At 38.5% G+C, this 16,053-nt stretch overlaps 1 protein-coding gene across 2 annotated transcripts in view; it reads left to right on the top strand.

The window, feature by feature from the left end:
- Positions 1-16,047, top strand: part of TRAF3IP1 (TRAF3 interacting protein 1) — a 28,160-nt gene extending 12,113 nt beyond the window's left edge. For both annotated transcript variants that reach the window (XM_042446430.1, XM_042446431.1), the window contains exons 7-15: positions 2,392-2,467; positions 6,434-6,454; positions 7,594-7,687; positions 9,455-9,538; positions 10,736-10,853; positions 11,516-11,552; positions 12,410-12,483; positions 13,048-13,271; positions 14,390-16,047. In XM_042446430.1, coding sequence (XP_042302364.1) covers positions 2,392-2,467; positions 6,434-6,454; positions 7,594-7,687; positions 9,455-9,538; positions 10,736-10,853; positions 11,516-11,552; positions 12,410-12,483; positions 13,048-13,271; positions 14,390-14,549 — 888 coding nt within the window. In that variant the 3' untranslated portion in view covers positions 14,550-16,047. The remainder of the gene's footprint in view (positions 1-2,391; positions 2,468-6,433; positions 6,455-7,593; positions 7,688-9,454; positions 9,539-10,735; positions 10,854-11,515; positions 11,553-12,409; positions 12,484-13,047; positions 13,272-14,389) is intronic.
- Positions 16,048-16,053: the final 6 nt, after the last annotated feature.

The raw sequence follows: 16,053 nt of genomic DNA, 5'->3' as shown, positions 1-16,053 counted from the left end.
TTAGTACACACATGGTTTTAAAATAATTACTTATAATTATTCAGCTTATTAAAGTAACATAAAGTGGAATATAAACATTGGGGTGTGAGAAGGGGAGTCTTTCCTGAAAACAAAACAAAAGAAAAATAAAGTTTCTTCCTTAAGTGTTCTAGAAATCACCTGTGTGACTTTGTAAGGAATATTCCTAATTGTCTTCTAGATACTGGTTATTGAAGTTGTGGCTAGAGAAAATTGTACTATACAAAAGTCTTAATCCTAGTTTTAAATCCTAATTTTAATACTGTTGGGTTTGTTAAGTAGATGAAAATCTCGTACTGGTTAAGTTATTCATTGTATATTGCCTTTTTACTTTTCCCAAAAAGGTTTCCTGTTTTTAATTCCTGAACTGATAAACTGCTGTGCTTGTACACGTGGAGCATCATGGTTTCTATTCAGTGTTTTGATATATAGTTCTGTGTGCGTGTGTGCGCGCTGTCAAGCTGCCTGTCAGCTTATGGCGACCTCATGAATTTTCTAGGGTTTTCTTAGGAAAGAAATATTCAGAAGCGATTTTGCCATTCCTTTCCTCTGAAATATAGGGGCTGGAGCCGCCCATTTTTTGTTCCTGAGGGACGCCACAGCAGCCAAATTGTGTGGCATCCCTCTGCACAAAAAAGAACCTGGGAAAACCAGGTTCTTTTAAGTCTGTGTGGTGGATGTCACGAGTGCACCATTGGCACACTGTGACGCATCAGTGACGTAAGCGACGTGCAGTGACATCTGTACGCTGCATGTCATTTACATCGTGATGGTGACCCCCATATGGATGGGACGCTGCCATCATGGTGCTGCTGTTACATGCTAGGGTTCGGGAGCATGCGGTTGGTGTGCTCTCCCAAACCCTAAAGTTGGCGCTGGCACACCACTTCCTCCCCGTCTGTCTCGGGCCATAGCCTACATACCTGGCATTTGTTAGTGGTCTGTCATCTAAGTACTAACCAAGGCTGACCCTGCTTAGCTTGCAAGTTATGATGGGATCAGATGCCTTTAGGTTATTTAAGCCCAACAGTTTAATAGACAGGTAGAAATAGAGTTCTGAAAGAAACATGGAAGGACTGGTCTCATGTACCTTTAATACAGGCATACCTCAGATAACAATCCTCTGGCAGTGAAGCTCTTTTTTACAATGCCTTTTGATATGTGTTCAATCCCATCTTTCATTCTTTGTCTAACTCAAATTTTTTAGCAGCATTCGTGTTGAGAGAATGGTGAAGGAGGGCTAGAGAAACACAAAGTTTTGGTGTTGCAATAAACAATGCAATTAAGCTTTAAAAATAATAATAAATTAAAAAATTATTTCTATCCCGCTTTTTGCCAAGCAATCAAAGCGGCGTACAACAAGCTGGGAAAGAATGAGATTCTACTCTAGCTGTGTATGATTGCCTACAAGTGTCAAAGTAAATAACAACTGCTTTCAGAATCATTTACTGAGTGTGTATGAACAGCAAAACTGAAAGAAAAGGGGAGAGTAAATAAGTCTGCCTTGAAGCTGCACCCACTATATTTTAAAACCATGCATCTATAAGTTTGACCACAAAAAAATGGAAACCATAACAAAAGTATGGTGTTGGGTAAAAGTAATTCCTGGATGCATTTACTTCAAGTGGTCTCTGGATGGTTCAGAATGTGTTTGTTTAGTTATGTAAGATTTATCTGACTTTGTTGCTTTTTTCCGCATGTACATATTGTTAGTTTTGAAGAAAATGTTTGTTAGAACAATGTTGCTTGTCTTTTTTGTGGTGTAACCTGTCCTTGTTTTTTTTCATGTTTTTTCTGCCGCCAGTACTAAACCTGTTAACAAAGCAGATGATTTCTGTAATTGTGTATCAGCGGCAATTGCAGTTCCTTATATTAAAAGTTATCCTTTTCAAAATTACACCTTCTGCAAAGCTACTGCACACAAAGAATCTTTTGCTCCTTTACCTCTGTCCACTTCTACTATGGAAAAATGTATATATCTGGCCTCTTTTCCTCTTCCTTCTTCTTCATTGATAGAGAGGAGCAATCACACTCACTCTCTGCTCTGGCCAGAATATTTACACCAATGTTGATTTATGGGGAGAAAAACAAAAGGATTTATGACATCCACAACTCTAACCCTGATCCCAGGTACAACCAATTTATGGTACCCACTTTTCTATACCTCATAGCCTACTGAAAACAGTAGCTAAGCAGTGTCCCCTTGCCCATTTGTAAGCAGGTAGAAACTACACTGATGGTGCTTCATCATTTTGCAGCTTATTTGTAAACTGCATCTGAGACTGTTTGCACATTGGGGCTAGGTAAAAATCACACACAAGTATATTGAAACATTGTGAATAATTGGCTTTTCTCTTTGTGCATATTTTCCAGAGAGAAAACTCAGCAAAATTATCAAGGCAGCATTCAACTAAGGGACCAAGACAGCGAGCCAAACCTGGAGGTGAAGGTAACTGAAAAAAGGTTTTCTGTGTCATTATATTTCAGAGGTTCCTTTGCATTTGGAACACTTCATACTGTATAGCTCAGTTCGCCATAACAGAAGCCATTGTTTCCTGCTGTGTGAGGAAACCTGCATAAGGCTCTCCTCTTTTGAGCAATTGAAGAGATCGAAAGCTTTGGCATATGATTTCAAATTAATTGCAGTACCCCTTACGCTCTTGACTCTGGGAACTGATGTATTTAAATGCTATGGTTTCAAATCTTGGCTTGCTCTCAGATAAAACAAAAGCAGATGTCTTTGATCTCTTCCTCAGAAAGAGGAGGAAACATGAAAGCCCAAACCTCACTCATGTAGTAGGAAGCCATGATTTCCCATTAAGGATGTGCCATGGCTATACATACATGTGCAAATCATGGCACTACCTTTCCACAGTGCTGGGATTATGTGTTTCTAGGAGGCAAGAAGCTATGCTGCTTGGCCTGTAAGTACTGCATCAAAGAGAAGGCACTGGTAAACCACTTCCAAGTATCTTTTACCATGAAAATCCTATGATGAGACTATCCATTATGAAACAGGAGATAATGCCAGACAGGTCCGAAGGCACTCAGTGAGTTACTGGGGAAAGGCACAGGACAACTTTGAATAGTGTTGTGACTAATGACACAACTAGACTGAAGCTGAAAGAACATTCAGCTGTTGATTTGCTCAGAGATGAAAGGAAAGTCGGAAGTTGAACAACACATAGGAAAATAGAATGGGGGAGGCATGAATGGGAGAAACTAGACATGGATAAGAATAAGAAATGGAATGTACAGTATAATATAAGAAATGGAATGGATAAATATTACAATACTTGTAGTGAGTGAGCTAATTTAGAAAGGAATGAGACATTTTCAGTCAGATAATTACACAGTATTTTACTCAGAAAATGAAAAGCTAAAGAAATGGGGTGGCTTTAATAGTGAGCAGAGATGTAATAAAAACAGTCAAGTGATATAATGCACGTCTGACCTAATTATATCAACAAGACTTCAGGGAAAACAAATAATTATAACAATAATCCAAGTTTATTCTCCACTCAGAAGAGGAAGAAATTTAAAGATTCTGTGCTGGAGTCCAAGATCAAATTTATCGTGCATCACAACAGGACATGGTAATCATAGGCAATTGGAATGCAAAAGTACTATACAGAAGAACGCCAGAGATTATAGGAAAATTTGGCCTAGGATCAAGAAATGAAAGAGGAGACAGGCTGATTAAATTTTGTAAAGCCAACAATTTGTTCATCACAAACACATTCTCCAGTCAACCAAAGAGGTGACTATATACATGGCTAAGACCTGATAGCCAATATAGAAATCAGATAGTGTACACAATTGGAAGCTGAAGATGGAGAAGCTCCATTTTGGCCCAGTACAGAAGGGCCAAATGATGTCGTTTCCAGCTGCACTCTGGGCATAGCATTTAGATGATGCACACTCCGAACATAGCCAGAAACCATGTGAATGCTGCACCATCGCCGAAGAACCAGGCTGAAAAGGAGCAGAAAGAATCCGCTCCTTCTGATGGCCTGGATCAAGGCTGGGCACATGCTGTTGCCATGGCCCCAGCGCAAACAGCACCAGTGTAGTCCCGCTGTGGTCCTTTTAGCCCCTCTGTTTTGAGCCTTTGCCTGCTAACACAAAGCCTAGGAGCAGATTGTGGCACAGACCATGAACTACTAATATCAAAAATTAAACTAAAGCTAAAGAACAATACCAGATCAGTCACTGTGCCAAAATACAAAAACATCCCAGTAGAATGTAAAGATAATATAAAAAATAGATTTCCACTATTATGCCTAATTGACTGAGAGCCAAAAAAGAGGAAGACCACATTCCAGATGGATAGACTCGATCAAGCAATCCACAGTGGCCCTGAGTCTGCAAGACCTGAGCAGAGCTGCTGCTGGTAGGGTGACTTGGAGGTCTCACCTTAAGTCGAACTTAACTTGATGGCAGTTAACAAACATATATACTCCTGAGGTTGTAATGCTACTGTATCATGGAAGTACTAATATTGTAGGAGTATGCAATAGCATATAATTTCATTAACTTTAAGAAATAGCACAGAACCATGTAGCTAAACAGATAATATCTCATTTTTAAGTCATTGAGTGATTTTGAAAATAGTAATAGTGTGTATATCTTGCTGTAAAAATTTTCATGTCAGGACGAAAGGAATGTAGTAAAACTTTATCTAGTGGTTCCATTCCAGCTAGTGTATTAAAAGAGAAAATTGAGCAATCTGTTTCAACACAGGAGCTAGATAAGGAAAGGAAAGGCTCTCTTGCTTGATCTCTTGAGTGCTAAATATGTTAAAAATTTAAGTAGTATAACCATATAGTAATGGAACTTTTGTTTTACAATTTAATTTGCCTCATAGTATGAAATCAGGAGTTTAGTGTGTTGTAAAGGTCTGTTTTGGGGCAGGATTCTGGACACCAGGGTTCAAATCACTCTTGGCTAAGAAAACCCACTGAGTGACCGTGAGCATGTCATACTCTCTCAGTCTCAGAAAAAGGCCATGAACAACACCTAAAGAAATCATGCCAAGTAAACCTTGGGGTTACCTTAAACTGGAATTAAATTGAAGGCACACAACAACAGCAGTGCAAGCTCAGCTCACAGCATAGCCTTTGCTGTTACTGGCTTGGCAACAGCATTCAGACTTAAAGAACTATTGCTATCTAATGAGATGCTCTTCAGGGCTTTTGTCAGGATTCTTTCCAAGCATTACTGGGAGATCCCTGTGTTCCTATGCAGGCCTGCCTTGCCTTGCTTCCAAAATCAGATAAGATCAGGTGTGTTCCAGATGATATGGTGGTAAAATAATTGGGAACTTGCAAAATAGAAGAATTCTTCCTTTCTGTTGCAAAAAGGAAGAAACATGGCAGCTGAATGTGCTGTTTGCTATCTCTTATTTCTGATGGTGAGGAATTGGGGAGAGTGCAAAAGTGTGAAATGTACAGGTCAAGCCACTGTTAGGTGTTAGGAAAGAATTTTTAAAGAATGGAAAGTGCATGTTGTAAAGCTTTATATCTTACATTAAAGCAAGTTAAAGTGATTCCGACGATAGCACTAAGCCTGTTATCATTTAACCAGTTTAATAGCTTCCTACCACAAACTTTTATGTTAGGAATAATGAGAGCTAATAGCAGTGCAGCTAGACATGCAAATGAAAAACTGACCACTGTGTTGCATGGAAAAGCTGAAGCAGTGATTGCAGTAAAGCAGAGAGGTAAGCAAAGCAAGATGCCTTCAGCACACTCTTTGAAAGGTATATAATTTGTATTATTAATTTTTATTTACAATTTTAAATCATTAGGAGTTTTTTTATTCCTTTTAAGTATTACGTATTTAAACACTTTGCTTCTGTTGTAATGCCTTTCAGGGAGTAACTTGAAGAGACTGCTTCATGATCAAACCTATTAGCTTCCAAACATAATTATCAAACTACATTGGAGAATTTTCCTTCTTGCTCTAGTTTTAAAAATTGATTTTTTTTAATCAACCATTCCCATCACCTGTCAGCTGTCACAAAAACGACAGGAGTCTAATGAGACCTTAAAGACTGAAAAACTGATTTGTGTTGAAGGTCTATTTGGCACAAGACACTGAAGTTTTGAAGAAAAGAAAGAGAAGCTAGTGAGGGCAGCAGTCACTATGTATGATCATTTACTTGTTGCAGAGCGTGTGCTATTTATCTTGGGTCATGAAACAGCATTTTTGGGACAGGAAGAGGGAGGTATGTATCTTCCCATGCCTCCCTTAATCTTCCTTCCCTAAGGTGCTCATCCTGACTGCAAAAAACATGGGGTGATACATTTTAGTAGCTTTGTGGCACAAACATTTTCTGCCATTGTCTTGTATACAGAAACACTTGTAAATTGTCCATACATCTGAAAATAATTGGCATGTATTTCTGTTTCAGGTGAAACATCCAATGATGCAGGTAAAACTAATGAGTGTTAAGACAAATCATATGTCCTTAAACCAGTGCTTCCTATCTGATGGGAGGAGTAGCATTTGTCTATGGTCCAAAACACGCTGCAGAAATAATCCAGTTTGAGACTGCTTTAACTGCCCTGAATCAGTGCTAGGGGATCCAGGGATTTGTAGTTTATTGTGGCCTCAGAGCTGACAGAGAAGGCTAAATGTCTCCCAAAACCACAGTTCCCAGAATTCCCTAGCATTGAGCCAGGGCAATTAAAGAGGTCTCAAACTGGATTGTTTCTGCAGTGTGTTTTAGACCTATATTAGGTGTTTGTTTGTTTTTCTTTCCTGGAAACTTGCCAGGGATCGACAGCTAATGGTTTGTGGATTGTCACCAGACCTTAGACTACCAGTTTGAATAGCACTGGTTTACAGAGTATTTTAACTTTGCTAATGTGGAACTTCAAAATACAGTCAGCTCTTCCTATTGGATTGGAGCATCTGTGGCTGGCCCCACCCTGTTCTTTTCAATGGTTGCATGTGAACGCGATGGCACCAACACGGTCACTTGCACATTGTGTCCACTATTGAGAGGAAAGGGACTTGAACTCCCACAGAATTTGCCATCCACCTGGAACTCACACGGCTAAGGAGGGCCGACTGTATGTTGCTTTCTATTTTGTTTGGAAGGTTCATATGAATATATTGTTAATTAGTTTTATATTGTTTTCTAAGAGGGAAGAGAATTACAAATTGTCCTTGCTTTTCTGTAGAACACTGGATTTATTCTGTGATGCTATAAAGCTATAAGTGTTCAGTCAAACTGACTTCAGTAAAACTGGAAAAGACTTACAGTGGGACCTTGATATCCTCTGCCATTTGGTTCCAGGAACCCCCATGGATAAATCCATGGATGTTCACGTGTCATTAAATATTAAATACTAATGTAATAGCATATTAAAATGGTTTCCCTTATGTAAAATGGCAAAATCAAGGTTTGCTTTCTGGAAGGATTTTTTTTAAAAAAAAAGATTTTCAAACCATGGATGGCTGAATCTGTGGATAATGAATCCGTTGATATGGAAGGACAACTGTATATGCATTTGATGTAAATGCAGTCTTCAAAACTTTGTATGTAACAAATCTTTTCTTTAACAGAAGGTGATGTCCTTAACACTGCTGCCCCTGAAAGAATAGTTGTTTCTGAAAATTATGAAATCGCTAATGAATCTCCTACTCATGTTGCCCAAAGGTACGTAGAGTGTCTTTACCTTCATTAAATACATATTGATGTAATGCTAGATGTAAGGCTAGATCAACTGTCAAATGGTGAAATATAGTGGAATTGGGAGGGAACAATTTCCTTCACCACTACAGATTCTTTGAAGCTCCAAAACCACTTCTTGGGTGGAGCCAAGGATCAAGGTTTCAATGTGATCACTAGTTCAACTTGGAATTTAACCTTGAAGCTGGACATTTGAGATAACAATCAAGGTCAGGAACTTAATTGAAACCCTTTTCATTTAAAATTCTTTCATTGAAAACAATGATAAATGGAATTGCTTCATTTTGCCTGTATTGTGGTGATAGTATTTAAATGAAGAGTAGGCAAAATATTAGCAGACTTCCAAGATCTGAGGGCTAATGCTGCCTGCTAGCCTCCAAAAGTTGCCCACCTCTGATTTGAACTAATAACATCTTAAAATACTTTGTTTCAGTTTGTGTGCAACGCTAAACCACAGTTCAGCATTACATACACAGAAAAGAAAGAGCCAGAGCTCTTTCACTGGGATATCACAACCCTCCCCCTTCATCCCTCATGACCAGGAAAATGTTTTTCTTGCATTTTGCTTCACTTTATACTAATCCCATATTATACTAATTCTGATTATGTATGAACTGGAGAATTAGGGTAAAGCTATTCTCCTGAACATGTGGGTTGAAGGAAAGCATGCAACTTGAAAACTTCACTTGGAATGATTATACAAAGATAGTGTTGGCAAATTAAAAACAAGCTTCAGGGACAGAAGCTTAGCCTTCCTTCATAATATACTTCTCAGTTCTTTTCTTGTTTTACATGTAATTAAACCCAGTTAGAATTTTGCACTGGAGAGGGAATATGTATCTCCAAAGCTGATTTCCAATTTCTAAATTTCCAGTAGTCAGTAGAACATCTCTGTTGGATGACCCACCATTCTTGAACTATGATTTACTATTGAGCGTGTAAGCCTTTAGTGCAGCCTTGTTTAAAAGGTCATCTTTCCTAATATAGCAGCACCTTCTGACATGGAGTGCAGACATGCACACAGAAAGGAATAGGGATTCTTAATTTAGCAAAGGGTCTTCCTGTATAGTTCTCTGTGTTGGAATGAATTGGGAAGTGATCCTGTACATGAGCTATTCATACAAATCACACATACCCAGAGCTCTGAATTGGGAACATATATTTTACAAACCTGCAACAAAATTTTAAAATCACATACTAGATTGAACCTCATTGTACCTCATTTTGCTTTCTCTTATGAATGTTAAGTCCTTTATAGTATGCAAGTCAGAATTTATGCCTCCTGGGCCAAATTAGAATTTTAAAACTTTAACTTTTGGAATATGTTTCAGATTATTAAATAAATGATTATAATATGCCATTGATAAGTATATTTCTAAAGAGAATGTGGACTTAGTTCAATATCCTTTAACAGCCAGGTGTGCAAACAGAAATAGGATATTGTCCTGCCAAAATTAACTAAATTTCACCCCCAGTGATTTCACAATCATTAAAATCAATGGGCTTTAATTTCCTGAAGTTTGGCTACATATTTTTCTTAGATTTTTTCCCCCTTTTCCTTGTGTTCTGAAAATTTTGCTTATAATTAGTTATAATTAGTTAATTAAGAAACTTTTCTTCATAGAGTAACTGTTCTTTATAGAGGAGGATACATCAAGTTTGAAATGGTGATGTTTGGGAGATAATTCAAATTATCTGTGTAAATGATTGCAACACCTTTATCCTACATCACAGAAGATTGCCACGACCAAGCAGTGCGAGGCCTGCTCCACCCCGGATAAAACGCCAAGAAAGTACAGAAGTTGCAGTGCCAGAGAGGTGAGGACAAAATCTATACATTATAAAAAATTCTCTCAATTCTGAGATTGTACAGTCGGCCCTCCGTTTTCATGGGGGATCCATTCCATTCCAGACCATTCAGTGTTTTTAAGCAAGGAGAGAGGCTCACCCAGGGAGTTGTTGAGAAAGCAGTGGTTGTTTAACCCAGTCCAGGTCCTTCATGCATCGGCAGCCAGTCCAGTACAGCAATCCAAAGGGGCAAGCAGAAGGAATAGTCCAGATAGAATTCATGGCAGCAGGCAATCAATCCAGGAACAAGGTGACAGCAAGACTTTTCCCAAAACAGCTGGAAAGTTGTCAGTCATGCTGAACCAAGAAAGGTGTTAGGATATTTATAGCGTGTCTGAGTCTCATAGGTGCTTCTATTAGCAGCCCACTTCTTAACTGCAGAGAATACCAACATCTCTCTCTTTCCTAGCATCTCTCTGTGGAGGTAGGTACTGGTAAATCTGGCGCATCCTCTTGTGGGGGGAAGCTGTGGAGAACTTAGCTCTAGTGGCTGCTGGGGGTTAGATCCTTTTGCTGGTGAACTTAGCTCTAGTAGCTGCTGGGAGCTAGGCTCACCTCCTGGTCCTGCTGTGGCATGCTCCCTGCTCAGCTTCTTCCAATTCCTCAGACTCAGAGGACAAGCAGAATATGACACTGATTTACAGTCACATGGGTAATTTCCCTCATGTCAATATCAGAGACTGGAGTGGGACTGCTGGGGGTCCTTGAATCTTCCATGTTGGAGATGTATTTACAGTGCATCCAGGTTATGGAATATAGCTGGACACGTCACAACTAGTCTCCTTGTCTCTGAGAACCCAGAAATAGCCCAGTTGTGCAGCTTGCACGGTGGCTTTTGTATGTTGCATGGCAAGAACATAATTCTGACCTAGGCAGTGACCAAAATGGTGCGTTGCAAAACCTAAGTCCTGCCATCAGAACTTATTAACAGGATTCCAGCCTTTGTGCAACTAAAGTACTGTAATAAAGTAAATTTGGCTTCAAAAGAAAGAAAGTATTGCATACATTTCAATTTTCACTCTCAGTAATTACCAGAGCTTCTACGTGTTTAGATGAGGCTGAAATTAGACACACTTTTATTTTAAAGAGAACTCCATTTTCTACTTTGAATGATCAATGATTACAAGATGATTATTATATTTTAATTCTCTCATTGCTTTCTTGTAGAAATGGTAGTGCCAAAGTAGTGTCAAATGTAATTATAGACAAAGAGGACGAGGAGGAGGATGACCAGTTTGTAGTCGAGGCAGCACCACAGCTGTCTGAAATAACAGAAATGGCAACGGTAGGTTAATTAACTTTCAGATTTAAATGCGAAGAAAAAATCGGTGTGGTGCTATCTGCTGTTGTATCTCTTCCCTTGTACAATTCCAGTAAATTGATTTCTACTTGGCTTATGAATGATGACAGTCTGGAAATGGAAATATCTGCCAGCTCTGTTAGTTGAGGCCAGAAGGAAGTGGTGCCTTCTGGGACAGACCATCACTTCCAAACCTTTTTGCTTATTCCTTCCAATTGGCATGCTTATGTTATGAGCCCGATACCTGAAAAGGCATGCTATGGGTTACTTTTTATGTCTTATACTAGAAAGATTTGGTTGGATTTGGTTGATTTACATTCCTGAATTGGTGCTTTCGTAGCAGGATTTACATGTTCCTGAATTGGAGCCTTCATAGCAGAGCCTGTCTCCAAGCTGGAGAAATTAGGATCTTTTTTTATTCCATGGGGAAGAAAAATAGATAGATTTTTGCAAAATATAGCAGCTTCCTCCCAAGTGAACTGTTTATCTTTGAACATTATAATCACCCTTTGTATGAGAGAGCGTACATTGATTGCCAATTCCAAGTGGTCTTGTTTATGTACTTTTATATATAACAAGCTTCTGTACTCCTAAGTCACAGTAATTTAAAGCTGCTTTTTGTTTTCTTTTTAATTGCTGTCATTCAGGAAGCAACAATTGAGCTGGAAGAAGATGAGAAGCATGGTAAGTATTTATGTTTAATTGGTGCCCCGTCTAGGCATTCCCCACATTAATAATTTTTTAAAGCATTGAAACATGTTCAACATGAAGTCACTTTCTCTGTCCTCCATCTCTGTTTTACTATTGGTTTTAATTGGACATCAATGTCCTTTCCCCCCCCTTCTAGTTTTCTTGCTATCTGCCTTTCTGCTTTGGCCTGAGATAACAGCAGAATCTACCCAGTTCTTCCTACCCAGTTTAATTTTCTTGAATTTGTTGGGTGGATTTCATTGCATTCCAGTTTAATCTTCTTGAGTTTGTTGGGTGCATTTCATTGTTGTTGAAGTACAAGTATTTCTATTTTGGCCCATGCTTATGTGGCAAATCTTTTTCATCCTCACCCTCCTTTGCAACTTTCTGTGTTCCTCAAAAGCATCAGCTTGACATTGCCAAATGAACCAAAATTGGGAACTTTCCCACCCAATTTTGTGTAGCTGTCTCCTTTCATTGTCCTGTGGTAAGAGATGTTCCATAATGATCTGTAGGATATCCTGACTCTAGAGAGACTTTTGGGATGGGCAGAGAAGCAGGAATCTGCAGAAGTAGGGAAAATATGGTTACTTTCTGTTCACAAATGGATTAAAGCTTGACACAATCCTCCTTGTTCTTACAGTTGTCTTACGGGTCTTACATCATTCTAACCCGTGTAAGAAAAATATGGTTGTACTTGATGATGCCTACTTGTTTTTATTATAATCTAGTGGTCTGGAAAGGTACCGTGTGTGTGTTATTCAGAAGAAAACTATTTTAGCCAATCCAAATTAAGTTACTCTGTTAATTCAATATTTTGTAATTAATACGTTACTTTTGATGTTTCGCAGGAGGGCTTGTCAAAAGAATATTGGAAACAAAGAAAGATTATGAGTTGTCACAGTTGCCAAAATCTACTGAGAAGGTAATATGCAAATGATCTTCAGACAATTGAGCAGTTCAACTTCTTAGCTGCTTACTTTTGACATCTTTAATCCAGCCACTTTTTACATCATTGCATAGTTGATATCTCATAAGGAAAACAAACTTCTCACATTGAATCTTTACAAAGAAGGTACACTTTTAGTAATCTCTTATAAAACCACCTACTAGATACTTGCAAATTTTGTGGATTTTTTTCTGTGAAAGCTTGAAGGAATGGGAGCTCTCAGTTGGCGGTCTTTCTGGGAATAATTTCTTTTTGAACAATGTGAAGGCTTGAGTGATTTACTTTAACCCGTTCAAAGGTGTTTTTATGAAGAGCTTATCTTGCTTCTATGCATTTTTAGATCATCCTTGACCAATATTATCCATTGCTAGAATTGTCACATTACTGTTTAATCGGTGTGCCTCAAACATTACTGTTTTTTTTTCTTTTTTCCATTTTGCTTTTAAATTTGTCTCAGTGTTTATTAATCTCCCCCTTTTTGGTGCTTCCCTTTCCTTTACTTCTCACTCTTTGTTTTCTGTTGTTGTTGTTTTTTTAAAGGAAAAACCGCTTCTGTCAGAAGCAACAAAGAGAAAGGAGAAGGATCTAGTAGCAAAAGAAATAGATAAGTTTCGTGGATCTATTCAGGCCCTTTGTCGGAGTGCTCTCCCTCTTGGAAAAATCATGGACTATATACAGGAGGATGTGGATGCCATGAAGATTGAACTCCAGATGTGGCAGAATGAAAATAAACAACTTGAAGAGGCTCTGCAGAAGGAACAAGGGTAAGGGATATGGAGAAATATATACAATTGCCATGTAAGACTTCGTTAATCAAAATCAGTCAGTTTAAAGTTTTACAAGGCAAGTTTGAATATATTCCTTAAGTCATATTCTGGGGATGTTGGAGATAACAGGTTTAGAGAGATGTCTACCAAACATTAAGAGTCCACAAGTACAGAAAAAATATTGAAGAAGGAGTCAGAGAACCCCCCCCCCCAAAAAAAAAAAAACCTGCAGTGGTGTGAACAAAGTGCATGCAGACCTCATTCAAGTTTCTGGGAATGTCCATGGCAGCAGGAACAAATGTGTGGGTTCACTGATCTTCAGGGATATAATTTTGAATTTGGTTGAAGATAAATAAGGAACTTACTTTCCCCTGGCTTGATGTAAGCTTTTGCAAAGGTAAAGAGAGGTCATAACACTCAACTAAGTAGTCCGCCAGACAAGCAGGGCACACATTGATTGTTCAAGTAGTACAATAGGAATCTGTGTCTTTTCTCCATTCCCAGCTAGAGGGAATTGCTGAAGGTAGAGGATGGGTCCAGAGATAGAGAGCCTCTGACCCACGAGATGTTGTTAAACATCAGCAGCCCCAGCCAATATGGCCATTTATCAGGAATAGTCATAAAAACTAGCATAAGACAGCAGCCTCCAGAGGACCATAAGTTCCATATCCCTGTGCTGATCCTATAAAATCAATGAAACAATGAGAAAGAGACAAGATTGTTTGTGGCCTAGTCCATTTTACTTATACATGAAAATGTTGTGCTTACTTTATTTGTCATACTAAATACTGCATCTCCACCAAAGGAAGGCAGGACAGTATATGCAGGCTAATGCACTTTTATATGCATACATATCATCCTTACCCCCATGCTACCCAAATAATCTTTATGGCTGAACATAAAGTCCCCTGCCAAAGTTACTCTTCCCAACACATGGCACTTGCTCTGCCTACTGTGGTTGCTAACAAATGAGGAGTAGAAACAATGTTGTGCTCTTTTCCTGATTTAAAGATGGAAGCCTAGACAGGATGTTTTTTCAACATGCTATTGGATAACATGGTTACATACCAAAAATCTATTCACAAGGTGTAATGTGCTGCTTGTTTCTCCCTCAGAATCACAGATAGTGTTGTGGAACCCTTGAAAGCAGAACTTACAGAGTTGGACCAGTTGATCAAAGATGAACAAGACAGGATTTGTGCAAAAAGGGCAAACATTTTAAAGAATGATGAAAAAATTCAGAAGATGATTCATAATATGAATTCAAGAAGATGAACGGGGAAAGAAAAAAGAAACAAAATTACACTGTGTGCAAATAAAACTGTTGCATACAACAGCACATACAATTTCAAGTTAATTTATTCAGGTGATTGTGTATGCTTTAGAAGATTGATATTGTTTAGGTGAAACTTGCCATTCATTCAGTGCTTATAAATAAAAAAACTCAATGCAAAATATTGACTATATTAAACCTATTGTGATAGGTTTTCTGTTCTTGTTGGCAGGGATTAATGTTTTGGATCCTTTAATACTATGATCAAACTCCTGATCAAACTTTATAACCTTCAGTTCTGCTACATGGGTTTGGCATTTTGAACAAAGAAGCTATTCTGTTACTATTACAGAATATGAAGTTTGGTGAGGTTTTAGTTGTTAAGGTGGGCAGGAACACTTCCTTGTGTTAGTAGATCTTTATGAAAATGTGTAAAGAGTTCTTGCAGATCAAGAAACAAAATTCTGTTTAAGTCACACAGGATAAAAGATAACACAAAAATAAGTTTGCCTGAACATATTATAGTTGCATGGCCTTTTTGACTTTGAAAAGAATTGATTCAAATACCTTTTCTCTTAAATACGTAGTCGTTTTATTATTTTAAATTAAATTACTATCAGGTGTGTATGTATGTATGCATTTATGGCATACAGGGAGAAAGTCAAGGTTTTGCCCCTTCAGAGTCTCTGCTGTACACATATTCCTAGTGGTCCACAGATAATGAATGGCCTTGATAGCCAGACAACATTTATGACTGCAAGGGTCTGTCCCTCATCCAATGGGATCTTCTCTGAGATATCATGCTGAATTTGAGCATGGCTGTGCTTCTGCAACACAGGGTAAAAGATAACTCCCCTCTTCAGCTTCAGAGAATGTCTGCCTGGAAGTTCTTTGTGTTTCATCATACCTCTTGAGTATTAATAGTGCCATTCCAAAAGCTTTCATTCCCCTTCCAGGTTTCAGGCAATTTGTAGGGAATCACTATTTGTGATGTTGTTCTGAGGTGTCCCAGCTATCTTGAAAAGAAATATAACCTAGAAAAGTACCAATCATTTTCCTAATTTCTTGGTATAGAAACATTGCGTTCTCAAGTGTGGTTGGGACCTCCAATGTGGTTGCTCTAATGATCATTCAGCTTTGAATTTAGGAGAAGTACTGAAGCTCACCTATGTTGCCTTGCACTTTCAAGCACCTTGGGAGCATAGCTCAATTGCAGATTTCCCCCCCCCCCCCCCCCCTCCTGTACTCCAGGCTTGCATGGACATTGTGAGACTTGCCATACTTAGTAGGAGCAGATGGACAGAGGTACTAACCATGACAGACGTGTTTGTGGGAATAATTGATTTCAAAGTAGTTGGTCCCATACCATACAAATATGCATTAAATATACAGTACCCTGAAAGTTTGTTTGTTCTTTTGCAGCTATCTCATTGTTTCAGTCAACTGTGACTCTTGTTCCCATTTCTTTTGCATTTAATGTAATTTTAAAAACCTCCCTGTCTTCCC

Source organism: Sceloporus undulatus, chromosome 1 (genome assembly GCF_019175285.1).
Source record: "Sceloporus undulatus isolate JIND9_A2432 ecotype Alabama chromosome 1, SceUnd_v1.1, whole genome shotgun sequence".
NCBI lineage: Eukaryota > Metazoa > Chordata > Lepidosauria > Squamata > Phrynosomatidae > Sceloporus > Sceloporus undulatus.
The sequence above is the reverse complement of the archived record's forward strand: the minus strand, read 5'-3'. Positions and strand labels throughout refer to the sequence as shown.